A 25,018-nucleotide genomic window follows, 5' to 3' on the forward strand; every position below is an offset into this window, starting at 1 on the left:
TTTTTTTTTTTTCTGAATTCTAAAACAATTTTTCTAAGTTATAAAACTGTTTTGTTTGTTTGTTTGTTTTTTTCCACAGTGAGAGATGTGAAATAGCTGCTTCTTTGTAAGGATCGTAGGCATTAAATAATATTATATGTTAGACTTTGCTTAAAACATCCTTGATTAATGATAGCTTTTCTAATTTGAGGAATTTTGTAATCAAGTATTACACTACACGTTCTGGAAGTATTATTTCCAGTGTGCAGGGGGATCATAATGAATACATGATAATATATAAAGCAATTTATCCCTTTCAGATTATTTCCATATGCATCCTCTGTAATAAAATCAGTAGCTTACGGCAGAAAGTCTTTGAACTGATCTCTGCAGAATAGGAAAATTTGGGGGATAAAATGCTGATCAGTATATTCCAGCCACATCTGTTATGCTCTAGCAGTTCAGAGATTTCAGTGATGAGTTTACTCAAAGCAGAAAGTTTCCTTATTTTTCTTTCTGTCCGAAGGACTGAAAGTGATGGACGCTATTCTAGCTGAGTAGCAAGGTTTCTCAGGCATACTTGGCCTCAATTTTCAGTAAATTCACTGAAAATGAAGCTTAAGTAAGTAGCTGTATTTCTGTTTTTGCGTAAGCGTACTTCTGAGAGAATGATAAGAGAAATCAGAGGAAGAATTTCTGGTGCAAGAGGATTAAAGATTGTATAGAGAAAGAGTTATATAATGCCTTCAGGACCACCAGGAGTAGTGGTTGAGCTAATAAAGCTAATAAAATTCATGAAATTATTCCCTTTGAATGCAGTACATCTAGGAAGTACTTGCTATTATACAGACATAGGCAACTATTGATAATAACACTGCACAATTCTCCGTGTAGATGCTGCTCTTCTAGAAGAAAAGCAGAGGATTTTTTTGCAGGGCATTTAGAGCCTCTTCAGTATGAAGTCAGATAGACAATTGAAAGTGCTTCTGCACATTAAGTGTGCCAACCAGGAGTTACTGCGTGCCTTGTCCAGCCACAGCTGTGCACGTTGAAAAGGTTGCCACCCAGAGCTGCTTGGCACTCTGCTCTTTGCTCCTCCCTATTCTCCTCTGGAGATTTTTACACTTTAAATTTTTCAGAGCAGCTGCTCACATTATTTGTCCCAAAGCTCTCAGACAAAATGAGGTGAGTTTGCAAAGCCCTAGTATTTATATTAAGAAATACCTGCTCATTTCAGTTAGTAAAAGCCTATCTATTTTCACAGCTGAAGGAAACAAGAGGAGCAGTTGTAAGGTCCCTTCACCCAGTACATATTTGCAACTGAGATATATGTCCGTAGTTTAAATTCCTTCTTAGCTTACGGTTATATATTATGCCCTTCAATAAATGCCCTCTAGTTCCTAGTAATGTCAGTCTAGTACCTATTGTCAGCAATTATTTCACTTTCTTATGAACAAGCAAACTGAAATGTCTTCAAACTCAAGAGAATATCTTTGTGCTTACTAAGACTTCCAAGAGAGCTTGGGAATGAGATGTGCAAGTACCAGATAGCCTGAAAAAAGTTACACTGGTCAACAGTATTCAACCTGAAAGTCTGTTTTTATTAAGGTTTGTTTTCCTTTGAAGGGAATGACTTCTGCTAGACACAGAATACTGTAAGAAACAGATCTCTAGCAAAAACTGTTACACCCTTCCCAATGAGGATTTTTATTCTCAATGTCTGCTTCTAATTAAGTATCTATACTATATTATACATTCTAAGGCTCAGTCTTTTACCCTTTAAAGTCAGTGGCAAATTGCCCATTGAGTTCATGGGAAAAATGCAACTCCTTTGTTAAGGCTTCCTTTATAGCAATTTCAGCTGCTTGTTTTTTAAAACAAAGATTCAGCTTTGCCACCTTTGCCGATAGATAGCAAGCATCTTCTGATGCTCTTTATATTACAGTACTAGGAAAAAGAAATTTGGTCTAATTAAATCATACTCACCTACCTGCCATTTGGTTTGCGTTTTTTTCTGTTCTTTCTGTTACTACCAAGTGCCACAATGAACTCTTGCATTATCTTTATTTTATAGACTTTTTCTCTTGAAATTCCATATTGTAACAATTTATGATATAAATGACATATTTATGCATAGAAAGAACATACCGAATGAAAACAGCAAGGCAAACGATCGGCATAGGAAATCATAGCTGATCTAATTTGCTCATAGTTTTGACCTATCAGCAGTTCTTCTGCAAATGAATTGTAATATAAAGCATGCTTACAAAAACGAAAGCATTCAGCTTTCTAAATGGGACCATATTTCTGAAATATACTTTAAAAAGGCAAATTTATAAGACAGTAATTTCACACCTTCCCTGTTCAGGGTGACATAACTCCTTTGAAGGAAAATACCCATGCATTAGATGCCCTGACCAAGATGTAACAGGAGGCACCAAAGAAGGAATCTTAAATGATTCAGAATAACTTTCTGTGCAGGTAGAAAGGAGATAGATAGTTTGTGCTTCCCTTTCTAGACACGAAAGGTTCCTGTGCTGTGCCCAGGACTGCAGTGCATTATATAGAGCTCAGGATAGGAGCCCACTGGCTCTGGAGAGCTTAGAGATAGTTTTTCATTGCATTTTACCTTCCATATAAACAACAAATAAAGCAACTGCTTTGCTGTTCTCAGTATCTCTCTGTGAGAAAGGTGCTGACATATTCTGAAGATTTTTCCTTTCATGCTTGTTGGCAAGTAACCAAAGAATAGCTCTTTTTTGGTGCATGCTGAAGTGTTTTGCTCTAAATGTGCATTAGTCTTATCCTACCATGCACTCTGCCTATGGACAGCAGATTCTAATGAAATGGGACAGATGGGAAAAATTACAGAAAAGGAAAAAGAAATCCACTGTGTAACTTGTGTACAATAAGTCTGAAATTTAAAACCTTCAAGCTGATATCCAGGGCTTTTCCTTACTGCCAGTTTCATTCCATCTAACAAACAGTACTGGTTGCAATCTAAATGTTATCATTTTTGTTCAAAGTTAATTCCATGCACAGAATCATTCCTTTTGAAGTATAAACCGTCTCTGTGCATCAATCTGGCTTTATAGAGTGAAACTATATATAAGCATTTAACTGTTGAAGTATGGTCCCTTACACTATTTTCTGCTCCTGAAAACAAATATGAAGCACACCAAATTCTGCATTTGGCAGAAAGCCCTTACATGATTTGCATAGATCTTTAGCTGTATCCTCTCAAATGATCTCACACAATCCCAAAGAGTTTTGTAAACAGCATTTCCTGCTGTGATATTTTACGGTGAACTTAGCCAAAAGTCTTACTATTGCATTCACGTTCACAATCAAAAGTGCAGTGGCAGAAGATACAGAACAATGAAACATAATAATGTCATACAAAGTACTTCAAATGTTTCCAGCAAAGAACCTAAACAATGAAACAAAGCTCTATACGAAGCAACTAATGTAATTTAGTAGGAGTACACTGGGTTTTTTTAACTTGTTTGGTTTAAATCAGTATGAATTATGTTGTTCATTTTATTCCATTGAAAACTCTTCTAGCATGAGAGCTGTAAAAGTATGTGTTAGAAACAAACACAGAAGAATACTTCTGTGTATCCAAAGCACGCTTGTATTTGCCTAAATACTGTGGAAGGCATGCCAAAATCAGCTTGGTATGTAGGTCTTGTATATCCAAACCAGGGTGTACAATCATGCGCTAATTCAGCCAGCAGTTTTTAAACAACTTAGATGGAACTACAGTACTAAACATTTCCACTTGGCACAATAGCTGGAATGCAAAAGTTTGGAACTAGAAAATGCAGAGCCCTAACCTTGGGGGGAAGTACTTACAAGCCTTTGCTGGTATATGGAATTTTCTTTCCTAATTATTTTTCTGTCTGTAATTAGCAATGAGAGCTTTCCATAAACAGTTATTTAGCAGTAGTGTATTCTAGTTAGATTTGGGGAAATTTAAACTGTTCCTTCATGTTGCAATATAAGTTAACCTAACATCTGTAACATCTACCTTCTTTCCAGTTTGTCAATGGAAGTTTTGTCATTTACTTAAATAGAAGCTGAAACTATGTCATCCGAACATGTAAAATGTATCAGTTAAATTGAGTCAAGTGCTGTAAAGGATTCAAAATTATCTTCCGTAAAGATATAAAAAAAAAAAACAAAACATAACTTTCCTCATTACTCCTTATGTGAAAGAATATGTAAATATGCCTTATAGGGTTTTCTGAATACTGTCAGATACAAGCTGTGTCAAATGGTCTGATGGGTGAATTTGAGAATAAGAGCTTGTCCAGACAGTGAAAACAAACTATGTTTGGAAATGTATTAGCTAGCAAATTTAAACAAACAGTTTTAAATACAGTCCAAGTAAGGCAAGTTGTGTTTAAAATCTTGTAGGTTAACTCCAAACTCCCCTCCTTTGCTGCCAGAGTTTAGCCAGCATGTTTTAAACACTGTTTTTCTCTGTCTATATTAGCCTAAGGTTGTATTCAAATTCTGTTTAAAATGTCAGTTAATACAAATAAAGAACAGTCAGCAGAGTCATGGTTCAGTACTGAGCGTCTGCACGTGTATGCATCTTCTTTTTCGAACATTCTAGCTTACAGTGAGATCTTACTTGAGTATGCATTAAGTAGTATAGTTCAGAATCAAATGGTACCAAAGCAACAACTCCAACTCAAAGATAATTTTAAATGTCATCTGGAGGTGGCATTAAACAAATTCTTTCCTGTGTCTCATGGGGAGGATGGTGCTTTTATGCTATCAGTGCACACAGGTGAGCAAAAAACCACTTCTTCAGCAGCTGCTGGTTTATTCCCGTTTATGTGACTTGGCACTGAAATGAGCTGGGAGCACAGGTATAGCAACAAGTATATTTACCATGTCTCAACTAGAATGTAGCGAGCAGAATCTCAGCTTTTACTAACCCATTTTTTCTGCTTGTCAGTGTGAACATGTGTCAGTGGTGGAAATGTAAAAGAACAGAGGCTTGAAAAAGTTTCCTTACACCTAGCAGCACTGGTATACTTTTTGGATGAGCCAACTGTGTGCTAATGTAGCTCTCATGCACATGACAGTGACGCGCTTTTCCTTACTTCAGGATCAAAAGCATAACTGTGCTGACATATCTTATACTGTTCCTCTTCTCTATTAAACTAACTGTAAAGGTCAATTTGAGGAAAACCTCTTGAGCACGTTCTGCACGTGTCAGGTATTTCAAACATGGAGAGAAACTCGAATGGCCACAGTAGAGCCCACCTCTGTAAACACCCAGCATTAATCAAATCCAGATACTACTTTTCACACTGTTCATTCAAGTTGTTGCCAGTTCTTGGAGTTTCACTTTCAATTTCAAGATCTATGAATCCAAAATGATTGGATTGAAATCGGAGGGTTGAAATCAGATGCACGCATACAAAATGACCAGGCAGCCAGCTATCATATATCATTACTAAGGCAAAAATAAAGCCACTAACTGAATAGCAGCAGCAGCAGAAGCCTATTTCAGAACCTGGCAAAATAGTCACAAAATGTAAGGGTTTCGCATGTGGCCTAGCTGAGACTGTTGGATTTGAAGCCTGAATGAAGGCATATCATAGGATTAATTTGGAGCATAGTTAACATTTACAAGATAATGAAAATTGCATGATATTTTGCATCTTCTGACGTAAGAAAATTTCAATTAGAGCATGGCAAAGATTGAGTTTCAAAAAAAGTTTTTTAAAAAAAAACAACACAACTTTAAAATAGCCATTAAAATTTTCCAGATAACTTGAAATGTTAGAAAATAGGCATTATAATTTGCACCAGCAAACTGGTATGGTTGAAATTAAAAGAGGGAAAATGTTACTATTCTGTTTTTCTAAAAATGCAGTTTTAAAAAGTTTCTGAAAAATTATCTAAGATTTATCAGCAATTTAAGAATCCACTGCATGTTTCTTCATATCTTTGTGATATCTCAAAGATGTAAAACAGGACATGATTCCCTTTGAAGATGTATTTCTTGCTGACGTATGTAGAAATGTATGCGTATGTTTAGTACATATTGATCAGAATAGTTCTGGAACTGACAGTATCTGAAATCACTAACAAGTGAGGCACCTCACTCAGTCACATCAGTTCCTCCAGTGTCTCAAGCATGAAAATCTGTGATGCCATTGGTCATAAGGATTTTTAAGCACCTGCTCATTTTTGCTTTTAGGATAACAGTATGAGAAAGAAGACTGAATTTCCTTTGAAGTGATTAGAGGTCTGAGTAAAGGGATTTATCACTTTGAATACAAGAAATATTCAGATAAGTTCCCTATCTTAAATTACCTATACTTTGATAGCTTAAAAACAGTGAGTTCATCAAATTGTTGCTTTGGTGCAGGTAATGAATTAATATGCTGAACATAATGTATAACATAATGTATTACCAGGTAATTTTAATGCAGATGCATCATGATTGAATTATAAACAAATATCATCTATAGGCAACTCCATTAAATTACTTGTTGCAAAAGAGTCTTAAAGGATACATCTTCAATATATATAATGTGGATGATATTGTTAAGTATTAGTGGAAAAACTCATTTTAAGTGCTAGTCCAGAAAATCATCTATCATTTTGTACCAATAGGTTTTATATAGTTTCATATATTCTATAAATTAAAAACTGCAACAATATTTACAAGGAAAGAAAAATCTGTGATATTCAGGAAAAAAGCATTCTTTCATGTGTGTCATGGTGGAAGCAAAAGGCATACCACGTGTCGCTTTGCTCTTATATATTTTGAATTCTTAACCATCTAGGGTGACTACTGTATTGAGATTTCCTAACTGCCTCTTGCTTTGGTGAAGCTACCCTACGGTGCAATACTGACATGCTTTATTGTTGTGGTGCATACACAGCATAGCCAGCTCTACCACTTCTTCCCTTAGTGTAATACTCCCAGTTATCTTGTTTATTTCCAGAACATTCATTTATGAGATATTTTTCTTTAGCACAATGTCTCCTTTGATACTGTACTTTAAAAAGATATTTTAAAGTCATTTTTATGTATTTGGTCAATATGAAATTATGCAATTTCTTTTTAATGGAAAATATTTTTTCATTAGTTGCAACATTAGTGGACGTAACAAAGTAAGTTGATTTCAGGATCCAATGTTTGAGTGGGAGAGTGGGTTAACATTTTGTATGCCTCTATGAAAGAAGTATCAACTATTTTTAAAACTTATTGTTTTGAGTAAGAGTTATAAATGGAAAAAGTAGTGTGGTACTTCGTGATACTTTAAAGAAAATGTCCATTTGTGTCAATCTCACATTTAGCAAATTATTGAAGTATTTTGAATCTTGTAATGGTTCAAAAATTATTTGCTGATGAAAATTTCCTATTTTATGTGCTGATGAGAAAAGAATACCAAGATATTTCTTGGGAAGGCAAGAATTTTGTCTCTATCTCTCTATTAAAACTTAGCATGATCATTTGATATGATATTTTACACTACAGACAAAACTCATTGATTTTAGTGGGAATCCTACTTACATATGCATTTTTAGAGCTAGGCAACAAAAAAATAGGCATATTTGATGAAAAAAGAAATTTTAAAAGGGAGTATGAGTAAAGATGGTAAAAGTTCTTTCTGGTAGTGAACTATGACTTATTTCATTAGTTTTAAACACAGAGCTTTTCCTTTACCAAATTGTAGATAAATGTTAATTCAGGATTTCTGTATCCTGCCATTTCTTCCTAGATTGTCTCACTTCCCTCTATGATATATCCCTCTCTCCTTTAGATCTGTATCACAGCCAGTGCTCTGCTTGTGACCAGAGCCTGAATGTACTTCCCACTGCAGTGATCTAGAGATTTACAGCACTCAAGCTGAGTTTGGCAATCATGAGAGCAAACCCTCTGCAGCTCTCCCAGTATCTGTGAGCTGAGATACTGAAAGCAGATGCACGCATTTCTGGCAAAACCTCCACTGGTGTACATTGGCAATTGGATCTACATTCATATACCCCAGTAGAGTACTTATATATATTTATAAACTGTATTTGGGAAACACCATCCTTGGATTTTAGAGCCAATGGCAAAAATGAGTATGCAGTAGTTGGGGAATAATTCAATCTTCCATGTGCTACTAGTGTCAATTTTCATGGATAAGAAAAGAGAAGCTGAAAACATTGTCTCTCTGCAGACCACCCGCCTCGCAGAGCTTCAGCCTGGTGCTGGTTCCTGACCCGCAGACCCAGGTCTGCGTACCTCTGAGAGAGCCCAAACTCCCTGGGAAGGATGGCGAAGCCTTCCGACAAGGTGAGTTACAAAGAAAGCTGTGACCTGTCAGCACTAAGTTTCAGGTTTTTGGCCAGATAACGAGTGTCAATTTTCAAGTCTCACTGATCTCACCCACTAATAAGTATGGAGAAATGAATGATCTGGAATTCACAAAGTCCACCATGCTTATAACACATATATGCTTAAGTGTGATATTGGCCTTGTGATTGGTTTCATTGTCAAGAGAACAAACTCATGCTTTTTAGTTCCTAAATAGCTTCCTAAGATTTTTCCCATTGGAAAAAGTGCAAAGTCACAACAGTTACCATGCATTTCCTTCTCAAGCCCCAACTGGTAAGATTGATGCCAGACTTCAGGGCTGCTGTCTAGGATGTGAACATGAAAAAGTATCTGGTATAGCCTATTTTTCTTGTCAGAAAAACTTATTCATAATCTTGTGTTCAAATTTCTATGCTTTTTACTTTTAGTTTTACATAATTAATGTCAGTTGCCTTTCTGTTACTTATAATTTTTGAAGTTCTAGCTATAAATTTTCACTAGATGGCAGGACTCCACTGTTATCTATTACCAGGAGCTTTACGTGCAAAGCAACAGCTGCCTATCGGTAGGAAAACTTTTGAAACACGTTCAAGTTTTGCAAAATATTAGAACACCAAAAAAACCCTCACTAATAAGAAACGGATACATATACACAATAAAAATAGTTCTATTATTGTATATGGTTAACACTATGGACTTAAAATCATTGAAAATAATTGGGAAAGATGTTGTTTCCTTGATCAAGGAACTAAAAAGACTTTCTTTTATAAGATGAAATAGATTTTCACATACTGTTATGCTATTTGTGAAAAAGTTAACTGATCCAGTAAATTAAATGTGACTAATTAAGAAGTATATTGACAGGTTAAGAAAGTTAGAGCTTAAATAACTGAGCTACTGACCTAAAATAATATAAATAAATTCAGAAAATTTAACACTGGGTGTACTGGGACTACCAAGAACTAAAAGGTGATCTGTAAATCCCTCGGCATCTTGTTTCTCTGCCTATTTTTCTATGTTTTAATCTCTCTCAATTTAATGGGGCAAAATTCACTGCATGGTGAGTAGTCCCAGTATGGTCTCAGCCAATGGTATTTTGCTGATCCGAGTGATCCAGACAAAATTTGTCCCCCTTGTTTAGGAAAACAGAACACAGCCCCATACAGTTACATAAGCCTCAATAACTATGACAAATCGTCATTGTTGCAATGGAATGAGCACTGATTTTTAACAGCACTTTTAAAATACTTTTGTCTCTGAGGGTTACCAGTTCTTATTTTTATTTTTTCTGAACTTCTCTACTATCTGTTTTGCTTTCATTTTATACATGAAGATAATTCATGAGCCATTCAATAATTTTCAGTGCTGTTCATGAAATATAAAAGGAAATGTTTGGCTTCTATTAAGGCTGCTCCTAAGACCAGATAACTTTCCAAAAACAGAGATAACTTGGTATAATTCTTTCTGGGATTCCCAAAATAGTAAGAACATTTTCTCATGATAAAGCTGTACTTATTCTTTGCCTAGAGAGGAGAAGTATCACAAATAAATGACTGAAACAGCATTTCCTAATATGAGATTTGGTTTTGCAATATGCTGAGTGCACTCAAAAACATACGGCAAATCGTATAGGAGCTGAAAGGCATACATCATCTCAGTTTTAGATCTTTTACATTTAGAAAACGTTTGCAATACTTGTTAACTCTCAAAAAGTAATCAATACTTTTTATTGAAACAAGCACAATCAGCCCCAGTATAATCCTTGCGAAACATGTTAGCACAGTCAAATAAACATTTCAATACGATCCACACCAACAATTTCACTGGAGACAATATATAGTTAGCAAACTATTCACTCATGTCCACAAAACACTGACAACATCTCATGATCCTACCTTGGCGATTTGCAAAGGCTGTTTTTGCTCCTTGCCACCTTGCAATCTAAAGCCCCAAGGCGCCCCTCCGCTCATAGCAATGCAGATATAATCCCCTGTGCCCATTTTCCTGGTGCAATTAGGCAGCATTCATTTACAGAACATAAAAAAATTGTCTTGCAGATGTTCAGCGAGCCTGAGGCAGAGCTGGAGACCCAGAGCACCACACTGTTGCTGCTGCTGCGTACTGCACTAGCAAATGTATTCATTCAGAAGAATGTTAGAGCTCTCAGATCGAAGGCACAGCCCACTCTTTCGTCAGATTCCTATGCTCAGCCCACCTTCAAAGTAAAGTAAGTAACACTTAGGAAGTGCACACAAAGAGACTTGGCCATGAGGCAGAAAAGCCTGCATTTAAACATGAGTCTCTCACGGCAGCTAAATCAAAACAAATGCAGAAAGAAGTGTATATTTCCCAGTGATGATTTAGGACATAGGTTTACTTTAGTAAATGGTGCCAGTCATTTTAAAATTTACCCATTTCTTGCGTTCATACTCAAAACAAAGAAGAAAGCAGAATTTCAAGTGAAGCATTGTGTGCATCCTCTGAATTAATGATATAATTATATTGAAAGCTTTTTTAGGATTTTCATTTCCATTCTGCATGCACTGACTGCAGCACTATAGGTATGTCCCCTTCTCAAAAAAGGAAAAACTTCACAATTTCCCAGTCCTAAAATTGCTTCTTTCACTGGTTCTCTGTAGCCTCAGTATAGTTCAGCATCCACTGCTGTTTTTCAATGATCTGAAGCATTGTTAGACCCTAATAATACCTGTTCTTAAGCAGACTGCTGACTTTTCCATCAGGGAGAGGAAAGGAACTGGTGGAATGAGATACCAGTTATACCAATTCTCTCTACTGATGCTATCAACAGCTGGTGCTATCAATAGTAGCAACAGAAGGTAACCTTATCATAAGCATAAAAAGAACTGATTCTGTGTGAAGTTTATTAGTGCTGCATTACAAGGCCTATATGCAGTTCTGCTCACAGTTGCTGACTTGGAGTAGTCTAATTGTTGATACCTGAGCTCCTGTAGCTTTAATTGGAGTGGTTTAAAAGGTGTCAGTACAAAGTGGTTTTGGATGGCTAGTTCAACATATTCAGAGATGTTGGGACAGTGGAAAACACTTGGTTTTTAAGTTACTAAGTAACTGATAGCTGTTGAGGGCTTAAAACTAAGCCTATTTGTCTGTCAATTCGATGTCTATGGAGTGATGCTTCCAGTTGCTATAGCAATGTTCCTTAAAAACCAGTAGGCAAAATACTGAGGTAGAGGCAGTCTTCTGTTAGACTGAAATACTATGGAGAAAGTAGGTAAGCTTTAAGGTACCTGAGCCCTTCATCAGACATGTAAAGACACTAAGGTAACCCAAAGACTGGGTAGAGACAAGTTCCCTCAACAAACAGAGGAAAAATGTCACTATCTCAATGTCAGGATTTATTTGAAGACAGTGTTTTCTTTTACTGACTACAAGTCAAAGGCCAACGAGAAGCAGAAGAAGCATGGTCTGACATAAAATTAAATACTTCAAAAAAACTTTGCCAGACAAACCATACTCAGAAAGGGAATAGTCTTTAAAGGAGGTTTGCTAGACAACATTTGAGTGAAAAAAAAGCCTGATTTAAAATAATAATTCAAGAGGGCTAGCTGATTCTTTCTATCTTCTGCAATGTTGATCTGTTGCTATAGCAGACATTTTTTTTAATCTTTCCCTGAGCAAAATCTTGCTGTAGATAAAATTCTCTCCTTTTCTTACTGATAGAAGTTGTTATAGATACTTTTGTGACAGTAAAATCCTTAGGCATATAGCTGCAAAAAATGTCCTCCAACACCCCGGAAAATACAAAACTAGGGTGTTTTGGTTTTTTGTTTTGTTTTGTTTTTTTTAGGAAAACAAATCTTACAGATATCAGCCTTTCATATATTTTACTTGGAAGAAAATTTATATAGTAATAATAATAATATAAATAATTTATATTACTGCTAGGGTGCTTTTGAGTTTGTGCTGGGCTATTTTTTATCATTTTGGTAAAAAGGAATAATCAAATCTGATCTCTGTTTATGAATGTCTCAGAAAACTTACTGTAGAAAACAAGGTAAAGTGTACCATAATTAAACTCTTCTGCATCTGAATGGTCACATAGTTGACAGGAACTTTTACTAGATATAGATACTTTTATCTCTCTTGACTGTACAGGAGAACTGTGTAAAATGATAATGTGGAACAAGCTTGTTTAATCATCACTCAGCTGGAAAAATAAGTCAGAAGAGTTTGATTTTTTTTATGTGACAAGTGAAATATCTCCATCTAGTTGGTGAAATATCAGTAGTTGGTCTTCTCTGATGTTAGTCCCACCTTTAATCTGTTTGCCATCTTTGAAGCAAAAGAGCAGAGAGAAGCACTTCAAAATTGATTGGTATAGCAGAAGACAACAGAAAATTGATATGTAAAATTATGTCAATGATTTTGGCCAAAATCACCGCGAGGAACATTGCAGAAATTTCTCTTCAATGACAAAATTAAGTTTTATATAAAATTATGTGCTAGTGTTTTTGGATTCTTAAAGCTGAACATTTCAGTATTTGTTTAACGTTCTGCTTTGTGAAATCTACGTGGTGCTCCACAGTTCAGTGGAAGCAACAGCAAAAGATAATATCAGTGGCGCTAAGACCTCTGATCTCCACATAGAAATTCTTTTTTAAGCCCTGAGTTTTTATTTATATTGTGTAGTACTGAAAGCTCTAGGACAAGCTGTGAAAATAATATTAAAAAAAGAAAGGAGTAATCAGATGTGATGGCAAAGCTTTTGACTTGGAACACTTACACTGTGGTGTCCTTTGCTTAAACTGACAAGGATGAAGGTCCTCACAGGAGAACAAAGATAGAAAAAATATATATTTCTTTCCTAGTAGTCTGTTGAGAGGTTTTTATAACAACAGTTCCAAACAAATTGCTGTTTAATACTTTTTTCTCGTAAGAGAGAACTTGTTGCTTGTTCCTCAATTAGAAAAAACAACACATTTGAACTCTGTAACTAAGCTATTGCCATAATGGGGAGATGCAAAGCTCCCTGTGTCCTAATCTCTATCAAATAACGTTCCATAGGGCATTAACTACTCCCACTTGCCATATATGACTTTCTTAAATGTTTATGCCTCAGCTTATCTTGCTTTTTAATAGTATTCTTATCTTCTAGTGCATTCTCTGCATCCTTTGGGATTTCTAAACGCTGGTCAGAACACTGGACACATTATCATAAAAGTGGAGTCATTTGTGGAGTTTATGACATTTTGGTTGATATTTGGTCTCTATGGCACAAATAAATTGCATTGTTTCAGAGATAATTTTTGGAGATCACTGAAAACTTCAAATTTTACAGGAAACACAGACATTTAAGCATTGCCCTCATCTCCATCATTTTCTCTAAAACAAAAACATTCGAGTGTAGGCAATGACTGATAAAAATGTTATGCAACAAAAATTAACTTTAGAAAGTCATCACATTACAAATGCCAGAGCTTACCCAACATTCATCTGTGCCCAAATACAGGCAAAACTTTAGCTTGAAATTTGATCTTCTGTGATAAGATCTTTATGAAGAAGAATCCAGGTCAAACTCCGAACTGCTCATCTGCTTTCAAGAACTGCCAGTCAAAAAATTTAGCACAATAGCATTGATGAGCCATGGTAACGTAAAAGTAGCTTAGTAGTAGTACTTAGACTTAAGTGATGTACATCCTTGCAAGGGGTAAAAAGATGACAGTTTATGAAAAAGAACAAGAATATGGGACATGTACACTACTGTCCTCAGGTGAAATTCAGCAAGTACCACTCAAGAAATTCTTCAGCCAAATACAGTTCCTGTGTATTTAATAACAGTTATGAATTTCTTTTCCATGATTTATTCCTGCTTGCTTTTGAGCCCACATAACTTTTGATATTGATAGCTGGTTTAGAAAGTAATCCCCAACCATACATGATATGAAGAATCACCTCTTCTTTTTGAGTCTGGATCCAGTGGGTTCATTTGACATCCCCTGCGTCTTGTGCCAGAATTAACAGTAAGTGCCCAGCCACCCTAAGCTACTTATTTTATAGACAACTGTCATATTCACCTCAGTCATCCATTTTCAAGGGAAGATAAACAGAATAATTAGTCATTCTTTATAGAAGAAGCTGTCTCATACTTTTTTAAATTATATTAAAAAAAAAATAATCTCCAGTGTGCATCACCTTTATACTTTTAAGCTGTGTTACAGTAATGGCTGTTTAGTTTTCTTAAAAGCCTTTGGTGAAGGAATTTGTTGAAAGCCTTGTGTAAATCCAACATCAATTAGATCACACTTATCCTTGTGTTTCTTGATCTCTTCAAAGGACAGCCTTACAGTTGTGAGTCTTTTTTTTATGAAAACCATTTTAACTTCCCAGATTCGTATTTATCCAGATGGTCAATATTCCTCATTATGGTTTCCAGCTTTTAGTTTTGTGTTTTATTGACATTGATTTTTTTGTAAAATCTGATGTGAATCAAGAAAATATGTAGCTAGATTCAGAAGACATTTGACAAACTTGTAAGAAAAAAAAAAAGTTAGTATTTCATTTTGCAATTAAAAAAGCTGTCATTTCACCTATAGTTTCTTTCAAAAGTACCCTACAACTGTGGATTGTTTAAAAATGCAGACCTTTCCATCCATTCCTTAGTAATGAGAAATAGAGAGAGGGAAAGGGGATATCTTGATCTCTAATTTATGGGCAGCATTTTAGTGCTTAAATACCTTGATGGTATGGTTTTCTCCTTTTTATGTATTTCATTCTTTTCAATCTGATTATTTTTTTTCATATAAAATCAACTAGTTCCCTAAAAATTCTTTCTTGGAGATTCTAATTAGATTATCTGTAAACAATCTAATAAAATACACATTTTGTTTTAGTATGTAATTTCAGCCAAAGGGGAGAATCAGCAGGAAAAATGAAAAAAAAGAAAAAAAAAAAAAAAAGAAGGAAATAGGGAAAGAAAACAGATTTGCAATGCTGTTTGTTTTGTTTGCATATTAATTACACAGAAAAAAAACGCACACTTGCGTTAAATGGAAAAAAAAATCAAACCATGCCATTCAAGAAAACATGAAATAGAGTCTCTTCCAAATGAATTGAAAATGGCCTCATCTAACAGATCTCTTCAAATGAGTTTTTAAAACAAAGTGGTATCTGCAAGCTAAAAGTAATACAAGGCAATGTAGCCTGTGTTGTTGTCCTGAATCATTGCCTAATAATATTCCTTGTTTAACAGTAATATAAGTCAGTAGTTATATAAGGTAAAAGCAAATTTTGAATGCAAAGCTACGTAACATTTTCCCCAAACCTTATGGAAGTAGAAAAATACGTTTCTGCTTAATTTCTAGCTTTAATTTTGTTCTCTTGGCTTTAGAAGCAACAAGAAACAGAGCCACATGGAAAGGATTTAATTTTTGGAAAAGCTTTAAAATGATGGACAAAGCGAATGAAATATGTTGATGGAAGGTTCAAGCTCCAGCTAACATTCATTAAAGCTGATTGCTCTTCATTTTTCCCCCATCAAGTTTCTCTTGTCCTACAAGAGAAATTAATAGACTCCAGATGTTTGATTGCGTGAGGAACTTAGCTGTGCACTGCAAACTAAATAGGGTTTGCTGACTGAAAGCACAGACATGTGGTGGTAAAGATACTGTAAAACAGTAATATGAAGACTTTAGTGAGGAGAAAAGAAATTAAAGATAGAACATTGTTAGATATTTATTAGATGCCTCTAAGGCCAGACAGGAAATATCTGCCTGCACTCATAAGAGGCATGAGCATTTTCTCACTGGTAAAGGTAAAGCCTTCAAATTTTAATCCCTATTGTGCATTATCAGGCTAGCGGTTAGAATTTCAGAACTAGTCCCACGTTTTGTTATTTTTTTCTTCAAAACCAGCAAATGAATTGCAGTGGAAGATGCAGAGAAATGTTCTGAATCTGGATCTGATTTGAAAGAACACTTTCTCAGAAACATAAAATAAATCCAGTGATGCTTTAGAATCTGAGATAAATCTCTTTCTAAACTGAAGTACACAGGGTTGCCCTGTAGTTTTGTGAAAAACTGTAAGTCCGCAATCTGCCAAGTGTTGGGGGCAATGAAGAATAGTGCTCAGCCACACCTCTCTCAAAGAGGTGAAAACTAATTTGTTTTTGTTCTCTGCTGGAAACAAATTACCTCACCTCCATTCCAAATCAGTTAAGGCTGACAAAGTTTTAGATACTGAGGAAAGGTCAAACCTTTGCCTGTTTGTCTGGCCCCTACCTCTTTGTTCCCTGTCTTGTTCTTTGCGGAATGAGTAATAGTAACACAGTAGTAACTCCAACCATGAGCTGAAGTTTATTAATGGCGAATGGAAACTAAGTTAATATCCTTTAGGATTACTGATTGATAACACAGTGAATAGCAGCAATTCATACAAAGTGTTTCCTTGTAACTTTACAGTTCACCACGCTAGGATATGGATTAGTGAAGACATACACTCTAAGGTTATGCCTAGGTGGGTGCCAGTGTGTCACACATCATCTGTAGGCACAGACTGATCTGGAATTCTGGTTTCCACATATCATTCTGTTGCAGTTTTTACTTACCACTTGACATTAGCAAGCAAAAATTTCTTTTATCTCATGATTAGGGAGAGACTCTTACATGTCTTTCTCCATTTCAACTCCCAGGAGATGAGGTGACTGCATTTTGGCTCCAGTAGTTGAAAAAGCTCTGATGAAAGATTCTAAATTTTGAAAAGAAAACTCTATTTTCTTCCCGGTTTTGGCATACATTCTTTTTAACAGAGTCTACGGGAATTGAAACTGTACCTTCAGCACAAAAGTTTTTGAGTCTTGAATGTAATTTAAATGTAAGTAGATGTTTTATGTTTATTTTAATCCATCTTAATCCATCAACTCTGCCATAATACTTCACCCTGCTCTTCAAAGATGTCATTTAAAGATGGGTGTTAATTTATACATTATCTTTTGTCTATTAAATCACCTTAGGCAGTCTACTTTTTTGACCTCCTTTCTTCCTTACCTAAGTATACAACACTTCATGCCTACTAATTGGACTAAACAGATACACTATATTGAACACTCCTCTGATGTGCTACAGTGGCATAAATCAAGAGCAACCATATCATATTCAGTTGAAAAATAGATTTTAATCACCTGAGATAAGAATTAAGCTTCAGTGGTGTGTTAAAATTTTAAAGGATGGTTTAGCATGGCACTGAAGATTGAAGATCTTGAAGATTTAAAATTAATCTGGTGAGTTCTTAAATTTCATCTTTTTTGGAGATTATTTTTTTTGTGTTAGGTAGCATAAAAGTGATTCATTCCCTTTGACTAGTTGCTTTTAAAAAGCACAAGTGATTGCATGCATGGCTCACATCCAGCATAAAAATCAACTATTTTTGTACTGCAGTTTAAAGCACGCATTGTTTTCTACTTGGAAGTCTCATAAGAATGAATTTATGAAAATAAGAACAGGAGAATCAGAGGAAAATTGTGTTATAATAAAGTATGGGCCTCGAGAAACTTGGGTTCAGTTTTTACAGTAGTGAATTAACATCTAACTTTTGATCTGGGCCTTTTAAATGGGGAAAATAGCCAATCTACAGTATAACTTTGAGAAATCTGTTTGAACTTCAGAAAATGTCAGTGAATGGTTTGAGAGTTTTTATCCTTCTATAGTACCCCATTCTTCCCTCTTTCCTTGCATAAGATAAGTTCTAAGGTTTGCAAAGTGCTTAATATCAGGCACTACCCAAATATTGTATAGCATCTTGTTCAGTCTTCCCCAGTGAGCCTGATGTTGGTGGATCTAGCTACAGCATCTAGCAAGGCGGCAGCGCACAAAGAGTTGCTGCAGCATCAAGTTACAGCTGCGTAAGGCTACCAGCATTTCTTTTTCTCTGCATCTGGATGGTTCTGTGTAGATTTTTACCAGAGAAACAGTAACAACAAAGAGGATACAGCAAGGACCGCCCAGCATGAAATCTTACCTAATATGCAAGTAACTTCAAAAGATTAAAAATCAATTCAGTTATCTTCATTCATGGCTGTCGGAACAAGAATCCCAGGTCTCTGCTTTGATAGCTAACTCCTTGCCAACTACTACAGCGTACTAGAAAAGTCAGCCCTCGAAAAACACCTTGATGTTTAACCCCTGCTGATCCTACATCCTTTCCTGCTGCGCTACATCTTCTTTCCAAGAACCAGTTTCCAGACTTCATATTTTCTTCTGCCTTTGACGCAGGCTTCTGCTTTTGGTGATAATCTACTACTTAGCTGGTATTGGCATAGACCTGCTGGATTTCCAGACAACTGTCAATGTCTGCAAATCTTGGACAAGTTGGCAAATCTAGCATGCCTTTTGGTCCTGCCCTTTCCTATTTTCATGCCAGCTGCCATTCCTTTGTTGGATCTATCATATACAGATAATGTGATGGATTTTTAAATTTAATAATGATTTTTATTTAATTCTGATGTGGGTTTCTTCACTGGTGATGGGGAAGGAATCAAATAGTTGATATAAGAGGTATATCTAAACAGTTCAAAACAGCATTCTGTTTTGGAAAGGAAAAACAAAACAAAACTTCTGTAAGAAATGCTGATAGATCAATTTCCTTTATTGTGCCTAGTCCTGATATTACTTTTCCATGTTCAGGTAGTAGATTTCTTACTCCTACATTAAGAGTGGTGTAGGACAGAAGCACAGTGAAGATGAGTATGGATAAACACAAAGGCATCAGCATCTCAAGTGCTTTCTTAGCAATTTTGAAAAGCTGTTTTTCTTATACAGTAGATTCATTCAGCAGTTAGGAATATTTCTGAGTACTAACAAGTAGAAAACAATCCTGCTTATCATATCAACCAAGAAGAGGCAGAGAATAAAATTATATGAGATGCCATAGGCAATCCATTATATGAAACAGAAATTATATGAAACAGCAGGAGTTGTGTTGAATGGTCACTAGAACTGGCTGAAAAGAAAGTGAGTTATTAACTGGGCAAAAGGAAAAGACAAACTTTGTAAACTCATCCCATGTTTTCCAATTAGAGAGCAGAGAAAATTAATCAAATAGTTTTCTATGAAGTGTTTGGCAGCTTCTTGCTCAGATATAATTTCCTTTTGTTTTTATGACAGTACACTTGAGTACTCTTCTCTAGCAAGACTCTACTAACACAGAAATTTTATACACTGGCAAGAGATATAACATGAACGCCAATGAAAGTAAGGCTACTTCAGATGCTTTTGAATGTAAAAGTGAAATGTATCTAAGTTTCAGAAATTCCATACTTTAATCAAGCAAACATGGAAAGGATCGCATAACTTTCTGCTGTCCTTTCTCAGACCATCAGCAATGCCTTAATGTTTATTCACAGTGCTTTATATATCATACATTATTCATCAGGTTATAATGAGAAGTTCTCACCTGTGTTTTTATGTTACAGCTTGTTATGTAGCAGTTAGAGCAGGATAATCAGGTCTTGTGTTCTTTTCTTAAAGAACTAGCAATGCAGTCTTCCACTCTCATGCATCTTAGACAGCACTAAACTAATTGGAAATGATAATTGAAATTCCCCAACTGAAACATCACAGCAGTTTTCTCAGAACACTGAGTCTATCTCCTGTAAATGTTCCAGATCAAGTTGCAAGAATGTTGATTTCATTAGAAAACCAAAATAGCAACAGCCACTGAGAGTAAGCAGATGAGCCTTGCAGTTTGCAGACACTGAAAAATCCAGAGGCTTAAACTAGCCAGAAAATCTTTCCTAGCAAAGCAGCTACAGTGACTTTTCAAAAGCACATTTGTTTTTATAATATTTGACTTGCATAGATCTTGTGGTCCTTAGAACATTTATAATCATTTCTGGTTTGCCGAGTTTTGGGGAAAGAGTGGTTTTACCTAAGAGGACAAGTTAACAAGAAATCAGTAACTTAGCTTTAAAGCAGGTGCCCTATTCAGAAGACCCAGAGAGAGTCTCAGGGAAATAATGGCATTAAACACCATTTCACTTACATATCATGCTTTATCTATATAAACATAATTTTATGTTTGCAAATGTGCCAGTAAACTTTACAAATGTTTTTTGAGGTAGGCAAGGATTGGACTGTCCTCTGTGGAGGTTGGTTTTTGTCCTCTGTTGAGGACTGTAAAGGCAAAAGGGTTTATCACTGGGGATTTACCATTTGCCACTGTTGTTTAAAGATGATTGAGACTGAGAGGGAATGACATATTCCCAGCCCTTCCTCTCCTCTGCCAATACAGATTCTAACAAAATGCAGCCATTTCTAGGGCAGAACAATGCAGCTGTTCAGAGGCAACCAGCAACTGTACAAGTGCAATAAGTCTTCAGTTCACAACAGGGAACAGATATTAATATTCAGTTAAATGAATTTGCAGAGGAATTCAGACAGACAGGCTATAATTTTGTGAACTGGAATTTCAGCAGGGTGCTCGGATTTACAGCTTTACATCTTTAAAATATTTGGGAAACTTTAATGAGTGTGAGGGGTCAAGACCTCTTTGTATATGGTATGCTGCAAGCAGCCTGAGATAGAACTGTTTTCCATCACGATGGAGCAAGAGGTCCTCAGTCAGATAGTGAGTAAAGAAGAATCTCTTTTGTGATCCTGTGTCCCAGTGGCCCCTCTGTTTGGCCAGGCTTGATTTTGGGTCTAGGTACTCTGACTAATCAACTGCTTCATTAGTGTCTGATCATGGGGGGGAAAAAAAAGAAAAGAAGAAAAAAAAAGTTAATTTGTCATTTAATGTGAAATAAGACTAATGGGTAGTGGATAGTCACTATATATAGGAAGTATCTAATTAAGACCAATTATTTAAGAGAAAATTATTTACCAATAACTGTATGCCCAAGATTTTAACATCACCTGTGTTATTTCCTCCAAATAACAGCAGCTACATCAGCCTTGTTTTCTAAAAACCCTTTTCTGGCTGTGCTTTTGTTTTATATAGGGCAATCATTAAAGGGTGTACTTCAATAATATTTTCTAAATGCTACTGAAATTGTTTAACTGAGAGATCAGTATTCACTTCTATTGTAATCCTATTTGTGATTACAGAGTGCCTAGTTTTTTATATGAGAAATACAACAAGTCAAAGTACTGATGTGTTTCTTCTTTCAGTAGGGTGCTGTTTCCTGAAATACTAATCTTTCATCTTTTTCACATTTTTTAGTCTGACCTCAGTCACACTTCTTTTTCAGAAAAAAACCACGATCCCTTCAATATTTCATTGCTTTAAAAAAAAAAGTTGCCTATTCTTTTGTTTCAACAACATTGTAAATTTTCATTTCCATTTTACTTCTAAAGTAAAATGCTTCACAGTAAACTGCTGTCCATAGATCATAACTATACAGAAGACAAAACATTAAAGACTTTTGTGATTTATTATAAGCAACATAGGAAAAGGACATGTAAGCACCTTTTAGGAGTTTTAGATGCTATGCAAAAACAAACCTGTTGTTATGTCTGCAGAACATACACGTGAAATTAAGAGAAAAACAGTACCACCACCACCAAAAAAAAAAAAAAGCCTTTTAATATGTAGAACTTTGGGAGTTTTATGAGCCATTCCTTGTGATAAACCTCTTTTCTTAAAGAACATACCTGAGATTGTCTTCATCCTGCCTTAAAGAAAGGGTTTAGAATATATTTTGATAGAAAAAAATGATATAGCACTGAACTGCAGATGTTAACTGAACAGCTGTATATTAACACAATAAATGTTAATTGTCTTACTGTAGCTATCACCAGGAGAGATACATGTCTGTATCTCAAACGTATCATATAGTTGTTCTCATTCTTTTTGGCAGCTTCAGCTAAGGACATTTTTTAAAGACATCCTCTAAATGGGAAGATTAGGTTAGGATTTAGGTTTCGCTGAATCATACGTTGTCTTAATGTAGTGTGTTATAACATAGAGACATGGAGTCTGTTTGCCCATGAGGGGCTTTTTCTTGGCTGCTGGTAATAATTTAAGGGAATAGATCAGTCTCAAATGATTAAAGTCAGCCGGGGGGGTGGAAAAAAAGAAAAAAAGAAAAAAAAATATTGCTCTTTGAAGGATTGAATTAGTCTTTTAGAGCACTCTTGTTGATTCTGTAACCAATATCTCCTACAATGACAGAAGACTTTGTTTTCTTTATTTCAGATCTGTTAGAAAAAAATATAATGAGAACTTTAAATTCAAGGTTTTGGAAGCAGAGGATTTGCTATTTTTTTATCAGAATGAAAAAAAAAGCATCTAGATTTAGAAAAAATATTCTACTTAGTTTAATTGTAATAACTCTAAATTAGATCTCAAGTATCTGAAATCATATTCTTTTTCAATAGTGTTGGTTGCATAGGTACAACTTCAGGATGAAATGATTTTAAAGAAAGGTAATTTAACCTACAAAACCTTCAACACCTATAGAGAAGAAAAATCTGACTCAGATTTTATGGTTTAGTTAAAATGATTTAACTAAAATGAAGTTTAGCAATCCTGCAGTATATATATATATTTTTTTTTTTATGAAATTACTTTCCAGATCAGTAATGTACTTAAATCTTTAACGATGTTTCACATTTCTGAAATAGAAGACCTTAAATTACTTTTAATGTTTACAGGTGGAAACTGTAGATGAGTGTTATTTGTAGCTTCAGAATGTCAGGATCATGGCACACTGGATGCCTTTTGTCAGCATTCCATGCAGATGGAAGGAAAAGCTGTGGTCTCCAGAAAAGAGCCATCCTGAGCCATCCTGAAACAGGGGAAGAACTGAACATAGCAATTGCTTCTCCTTGCTATCTTTTGCTGATCAACTTCACTAGAGCTGATTTCACAGAGGAGAAATCTGATAGTAAGTATTCAGTGGCAAAGTAAGTGAAGTGCTCTTCTGTGCTGAATTATCCGCAGCTGCTTACTGTTAATAGCTGCAGACTAGACACAACAGGGTTGGTGGTATAAGCAAGCCTGTCTCTACGGCAAAATAGGGGACACCCAAACTTAATATCATTATTTTCCTCTCAGTAGCTTGAGATTTCAAAAGAATTTTGAATAAGGTAATTGTATGTGTCCATATAACCAGAAAAAGAGGGAGGGACAACTGGTGAAATGTCAGCATAGCGGTGCTGAAAGGTATTGTTTTGCATCCTGCTTATGGAAGAGTCACTGATACTCTGCAGCCAAAACCATATGCATATGATGCTTGCACCTCCTGGACTACATTTCCATTCTGGTTAGATTGAGAGATCTGAAAAGTTTCAGCAGATTTTTGTTGACATATCCAATAGTATTGGTTCCAGTAATGGCTAGAAAATCACTTATGTTATTCAGTGGTGTATGAAGACAGGTCAAGACTTATTCTTGTCACTTTGTGTTGCCTCTTGAGGCTTCAATCAACTCATTCATGGCAACGATACTCCTGTAGACTTCTTTTGACATCTATTTAAAAGGCACTGGGATGTTTTTTCATAATTCTTTTGTATAGTAATAAATGTTTTTGACTGTCTTGTCCTGAGATATATGTTACTGAGATCTAGTTTCATGTAAAAACTATTCAGCCTTTCAAAAGCTTTACTGGGGCTGTAGAACAAGCATTCAAAGGATGAGAAAGCCAGTAGACCCTGAATTCCAGGTGCACCTGAATTGCAAAGCTGCCTTTAGCAGAATGAGGTGTTTGGTTTGTTGGTCTTTCTTTTCCTTTCCTTCTCTCCTCTCTTCTCTTTCTTCTCTCCTCTCTCCCTTTCCCTTTTTCATTCCCTTTCCCTTTTCCCTTCACCTTCCCCTTCCCCTCCCTTTCCTTTTTCTTTTTGTCTGTCTCCCTTTTTCTACTCTTAACCCCACAAAAATTTGGGGTTTTGACTTGGACCAACACATCTTTCTCATTTACTCTCATGTTTCTATTGTGTTAATTAGAAAAACATTGCTTTTATCCTGCAACCAAGGCAGGAACCGAAACTGGGGTAGGCAAACACATGATGTTCCTATATTGCATTTTACTCTAGATATTCAGGTGGCATAATTTTGTGTATATGTGTGTAATGTCATAGATACATGTTGAAAAAGCATGAGGGCCGCTCCAAAAGTAATGCCTCCTGTTTTATGTTGCTGGCCTACAGTGTCGGAGGCAGATGGTGGTGGTGTGGCAGTAGAGGCTGAACCCTCCCAACAATACTCCATTACATGTTGTTGCTGTGTGACAGATGGCAACAGAGGGGCAGTCTGACAAAATGGTGTCTGACATGGAAGTGCACATGGAGCAAAGGTGTGTCACTGAATTTCTCCATAAGGAAACAGTGGCACTCGCTGATACTCGCTGATGCTTGCTGATTGTTTGTGGAAACCAAACAGTGGAAGTGAGCACAATGAGGGGGTGGGTGGTGCGTTTCAGCTCAGAAGTGGCAACAAAAGCAATGGGTTACCTCTGCTGGTGCAGAATTTTGTTTGCAACACATAGGCTCTTGTTCCTTGCTGGCCAAAATGCGTGGCTAATGATGGTGACTAGGTTGAAAAAGAAAAAAGTGTTTTGTAGCTGAAAATTTGTTCTATCAAACAGTGTTACTGTGGTCTTTGTATCTGCTGTAGTTTCCATGCAAATAAGCAGGAGGCATTACTTTCGGAACGACCTACATATCACATTTCTAGGACTTCACTTTGGGTCGGAAGGGCCCCTTCCCGATTTTCCTCAAAGCCGGCAGCTAG

General features: G+C 35.9%; 2 protein-coding genes and 1 long non-coding RNA gene across 6 annotated transcripts in view; 2 read left to right on the forward strand and 1 right to left on the reverse strand.

Annotated features, from left to right (window-relative positions):
- LOC109367304 overlaps positions 1-10,461 on the forward strand; it is a 127,870-nt gene extending 117,409 nt beyond the window's left edge. For both annotated transcript variants that reach the window (XR_004159601.1, XR_004159602.1), the window contains exons 3-4: positions 8,181-8,296; positions 10,375-10,461. This is a non-coding gene — a long non-coding RNA (uncharacterized LOC109367304). The remainder of the gene's footprint in view (positions 1-8,180; positions 8,297-10,374) is intronic.
- The window catches only part of SYNPO2 (synaptopodin 2), an 87,004-nt gene extending 76,535 nt beyond the window's left edge, over positions 1-10,469 (reverse strand). The window contains exon 1 of one of the 2 annotated variants that reach the window (XM_003205714.4): positions 10,213-10,468. In XM_003205714.4, the coding sequence (XP_003205762.2) occupies positions 10,213-10,341 (129 nt within the window). In that variant the 5' untranslated portion in view covers positions 10,342-10,468. Of the gene's footprint in view, positions 1-10,212 lie in introns of both variants that reach the window. The other variant, XM_010709951.3, reaches the window with a different exon arrangement.
- Positions 10,470-10,472: 3 nt separating this feature from the next.
- Positions 10,473-25,018, forward strand: part of SEC24D (SEC24 homolog D, COPII coat complex component) — a 66,476-nt gene continuing 51,930 nt past the window's right edge. The window contains exons 1-2 of one of the 2 annotated variants that reach the window (XM_019614743.2): positions 10,473-10,544; positions 22,942-23,174. The gene's annotated coding sequence lies outside the window, so the exon portion shown is untranslated. The remainder of the gene's footprint in view (positions 10,545-22,941; positions 23,175-25,018) is intronic. The other variant, XM_010709948.3, reaches the window with a different exon arrangement.

Source organism: Meleagris gallopavo, chromosome 4 (genome assembly GCF_000146605.3).
Source record: "Meleagris gallopavo isolate NT-WF06-2002-E0010 breed Aviagen turkey brand Nicholas breeding stock chromosome 4, Turkey_5.1, whole genome shotgun sequence".
Classification (NCBI taxonomy): domain Eukaryota; kingdom Metazoa; phylum Chordata; class Aves; order Galliformes; family Phasianidae; genus Meleagris; species Meleagris gallopavo.